Here is a 4,515-nt window from a genome sequence, read left to right as displayed (position 1 = left end):
GGAACGGAGACAGGCATGCATTCCAAGCAATATTAAATGGAGGGTTGAGAACTGCTGAGTGACAGCCATCTACTACACAGACTGGGGCTGAGATAGCGAATACGTATCACAAAGGTCAAACGAGAACCTCAGTGTTTCTGCTCAATTATCTCTAATATTACACAACCTAGTTTGAAAAAAAAATATGCAATTTCTGCTTAATTTATGTTCCCACTTGAAAAATATTTTCTTTTCTCCTAAATTCCACCGCATCTTTTCCTAAATTCCATAGCACACTATAAAGTGTCTCCATTTCCGATACCTGTTTATGATTTAAAGTATGATTCTACAAAACATTTGAAAGCTAATAATATCATAATCTTTTAGAAGCTGAAAAAAAGAACCCTAGAATAACGTATTTGTCGCATTTATTGCATTTTCTTCACTGCTTTGCTAGTTCAGTGTCTTTACTTGCTTTTAGCCTGGCAGCTTCAGTGTTTAAAATCATTTCGTGCCCTCTAGTGGCAGTTCTGCCAGGCACCCTGAACTGCTGCTCTGGGAGGGCTGGGAATTGGACACTGCAGTTACAGATGATGTAGAAATGGAAGAAAAACAGTTTATTCCACTTTTAAGTAAAATTTATTATCCATCTCTACAGTTTAAAAAAATTACAGTTATTTCTAGTTATGATGAGAAAACAAAACAAAATCCAGCAAAAAACAAACCAGCAAAACAAAATCATCTAGAGATACAGCACAAATAGCAGCCAAAAAAAAAAAAAATATCAGATACTGGGTAAGCATTTGACTGAGTTTGCTCTTAGAAATTATATTAATGAAAATTGACCTATTGGTAGCCATTTACTCTCACAAAGCACTAGTCAATGTGTTTCCTACTAGGACATTGTTCAATATCCAGATGCACAGTTTTTCCAGGCTCCACAAAAGGGTATCATCATAATGAGAAGGCTAAGTGCTTCCAGAGCTTCATCTTCTCTCATGGAAAATCACTTCGCTTTTCTTACTAAAGCAGCAAAGTGATAGCATAGAGGAAAATTAACAAAATAAAGAAGGAAAGATTTGGGGGCCTCAAGGAAAAGTTGCACAGGGGTGATACACACTTTTATTATTTTTGGTTTCAGACCCTCTACTCATTCACTTTTTCCTAATTCAAGATAGCCTAAAATCCTTAGAATTTCCAAAAAAGGTTCCCAAATTTTTTATTTTAAGCTTCTGCACCTGAGCAGAAAAATAAATCATGCTGCTTTCAAACAGCTCTTTCAGCATATATTCTCAGGGGTCTTGAGATGCCTAACTCCCAATTAAAACAATGAGATATCTCATACATAGACATCAGTAGCCATTTGGCTTTAGTCTGGTTTTCAGTTTCACCCCCCAAATTACAAATCCGCAGGAACACATTAAATAATAAATATCTTCACTGAATTATAGGTTATCAGTCTCAATAGGATCGGAATAACATTCACTTTGACTCTGAAAATTCAATTCCTAATGAAGATGGTAGAAATTCCCGACCAAGCAAAACATTCAGATACATGCTTTGTGCAGCTAAAATGGGGTAAGTCAATATGTGCCATTCTTATTTTTAAATCCTTGCCTCTGCTAGTCCGAACAACAAGAAACAAAGGTCAATCAACCCAGCTCTTCTACTTGGCACTGCAGATGGTTACCGAGGGCCTAAGAAGCTGGCTTCTTCAAACCTTTTAAAAATCTTTTTTAGGGTGGCTTCTAATTTTACAGGTTGGTTTTCTTGAAAATCATTGTTGAGTTTTTAAAAATGTTAATTTTAACATCCACAACAGAGTGCCTGCACACAGTGGTAATCAGAGTTGGCTCACCGGTGGGAGAAAGATGGAAAATGTCATTTACAACCTCGTTATTGTTCCAAATTCTCTTTGCAGTTTTGTTCACTAGGGAAATAATATAACACACTTTTTCCTTTCATAATTTTGCCTTATTGAAGGCGTTAGTGCCTGAAAAACCACGACCCAATTTCACGTAACTTAATTTTTGTTAAAATCTCAAGATAAAACTGGAAGATTTTAGAGAATAACTACTTCACTAGTTTACACTTATTTATTTAAGAAAGATTATTCTCATTAGCTTTACAGATCTTATGCCTTCAAATCCTCCTGATAGCAGTTTTTGCACCTGCTGAACTTGACACCTTTGCTTGTGTCCGCTTGAGACACAAATACTGAGCTACTATTTACTAAGAAAACGTCAGATCTAATGTATAAAGGGGGCAGGGGGAAGCAGGACAGCTGCCACCTCCACCACCGGACCCAAGGAAGTAAGGCAGGTGCCCAGCTCAACTCGTCCTGCCCTGGCTGTGACAGCTGCAGCCTGACAGGCGTCGGCACAACCACTTGGAGCAGCAAAATCCCATTCCTGAACCGGCTTTGCAGCTGCGCAAGACATCTTGTTCGTCACTCCAGGTTGTTCAATGAAAGCAAATCTTAAATGTCTTTATTTATACAACTTTAGTAGGCCATCATCATTTCCAGTTCTGATCACCTCATGTGAAAAAAAAAAGACTATTTCAGAGAAAACAACATTAATGATTAAGGACATTGAAATTAAGATGAATAGGACCGAAAAGTTTGCGAAAGGAGTTGAATCAGGTGCAGTAAAATATATATAAAACAGTAAGTGGTATAGAAAAGGCAGATCAGGAGCTAATTTTCTGTAGTTTAACCTGTGAGGATTCTCATGAATGCACAAGACTGCCCAGATCAATGTTAGGAGTAACTTTGGAAGGAATACAAAGCCCCAATCACTTATCTTGATTTGCAATAATCAGAATTTGGGATGAAATCTAAGACCAAGGTTAAACTGATCCACATCTACCTCCTGTTGGGGTTTTAGTCCTTACTCTACGTCGGCCACATGGGTGGAGGGCAGCACGCTGGACTGTAGATCAGGTGCCATGGCAATCTCTGCATTTGGCAGAAGAGAACCACGTCTGCGTCAAAGGCAGACACTGACGGCGCACCGGCTGCAGCGGCAGAATGCTGACAATCACTAGCCTTGACGGAAAAAGGACTTTGGCAGTTCTAAGAGCACTGACATGCTGGTGCGGGGTTTGAGGAGCTCCTCAGAGCCTGCTGGGGGGTGGTAATCATGACCAGGCCAGGTCAGGGTGCTTCCACCAGTACCAAGTGAGCTGGCGGGGAAACCCAGAAGCCTTGATACAGAGTTGTCTGAAGTCAAGGTCTTCAGCTGCACCATCCTGGGCAGCTGCCAGCTCTCTCTCAAGAGGAGGCTCATGCTTCTCGCTTTAGCATTGACATTGATACTCAGAATTGCTCTCCGTAAACCTGCTGCTGCAAATTTAGTGCTTGGGTTTGGAGATGGTAGCACAGATGATGCAATATGAACGTGTTCCACTGGGCTGGCCACCGAGGAGCTGGTTGTGTGGTGAACTATGTGGCTCTTTGGGCAATATTGGTATCGGCTAATTAAAACAGACCCAAAAGAAAATTGGGGCTAAAATGCTAGGCTGGGGTGAGCTGATATATTAAAAAAATGTTAAGTACACAAGCCGAGCAACAGTAACAGAAAAGCTCTGTGACAATATGTGCACTAACATTGGAAAAATGAAGGTCAGAAGAAAAAAAAAAGAACACAAGCAAAACCCAGATATCAAGCACTAAAACCAGCAATGAAAGGAAGCAGTGGGCCTTGTAGCATTCCAGTGAATCGCCCCCAGATGAAGACAATTATTTGTCACAAAAGCCTTTGAGAAGCAACATACATTTTGAACTACATCAGAGAAACGAGCAAGAACTGCATATCCGGCAGGATGCTGATGGGAAGGCATGAAGAACTGGGGACCAAACAGGCACATCTCCTCCGGATAACTTCTAATTGTTTGTGAACAGGTAGAAATCTTAAGAGAAACTTGCATCCAGGGATCCAAAGAGAGCTAAAAGATCATCAGTGGGATGGGATCTATCTAATTAGACAACACAGGACCAGGTGCCACAGGAGTTACTAGGGGAAATGATCAGGGCAGCGAAAAAAGATCGGGGATGGGATTAAGGCTGTTCCACAGAAAACCAACATCATCATCAGCATGACCACATTTTTCAAGAGGGCTGAAACACACATTATCCATAACTAAAATGCACATTTTCCTAACTCTAACCTTACTTTTCTTTGTAAGCAACAGCCAGCTGGAGGAGGACCTCCAGAAACAGCGCAAACCCCCCCCTTGGCATCTGCGTGATGCACCTCCTGCAGAGAAGCTGAAGCTGAAGCATCGGTTCATCCTGCTCATGGCGCGGGAACCCTGGGAAGAAAACCAAGCGCCCGAGAAGGCGCGCGAGCTTCTCGGCCAAACCTGGAGAAGTGCTGAAACACCTCTGCGGGGGGGGAGCAATCCTGATGCGGTCGGGCGGCGGAAATCTCGTAGGCTTATGAGAAATCAGCCAACGGATTCAAAGAGGCTGAACGTGCAGGTGTAACAACCTGTAAAACCCGGTTCGAAACACTCAAAACGGGGCAGATCGGG

At 41.7% G+C, this 4,515-nt stretch overlaps 1 protein-coding gene across 1 annotated transcript in view; it reads left to right on the top strand.

Moving 5' to 3' along the window:
* Positions 1-1,552: 1,552 nt before the first annotated feature.
* SNX18 (sorting nexin 18) overlaps positions 1,553-4,515 on the top strand; it is a 24,901-nt gene continuing 21,938 nt past the window's right edge. The window contains exons 1-2 of the mRNA XM_009272561.2: positions 1,553-1,557; positions 4,168-4,464. Of these exons, the coding sequence (XP_009270836.1) occupies positions 1,553-1,557; positions 4,168-4,464 (302 nt within the window). The remainder of the gene's footprint in view (positions 1,558-4,167; positions 4,465-4,515) is intronic.

This window comes from Aptenodytes forsteri, unplaced genomic scaffold (assembly GCF_000699145.1).
Source record: "Aptenodytes forsteri isolate BGI_AS27 unplaced genomic scaffold, ASM69914v1 Scaffold92, whole genome shotgun sequence".
Taxonomy (NCBI): domain Eukaryota; kingdom Metazoa; phylum Chordata; class Aves; order Sphenisciformes; family Spheniscidae; genus Aptenodytes; species Aptenodytes forsteri.
This window is presented reverse-complemented; position numbering and strand designations above follow the sequence as displayed.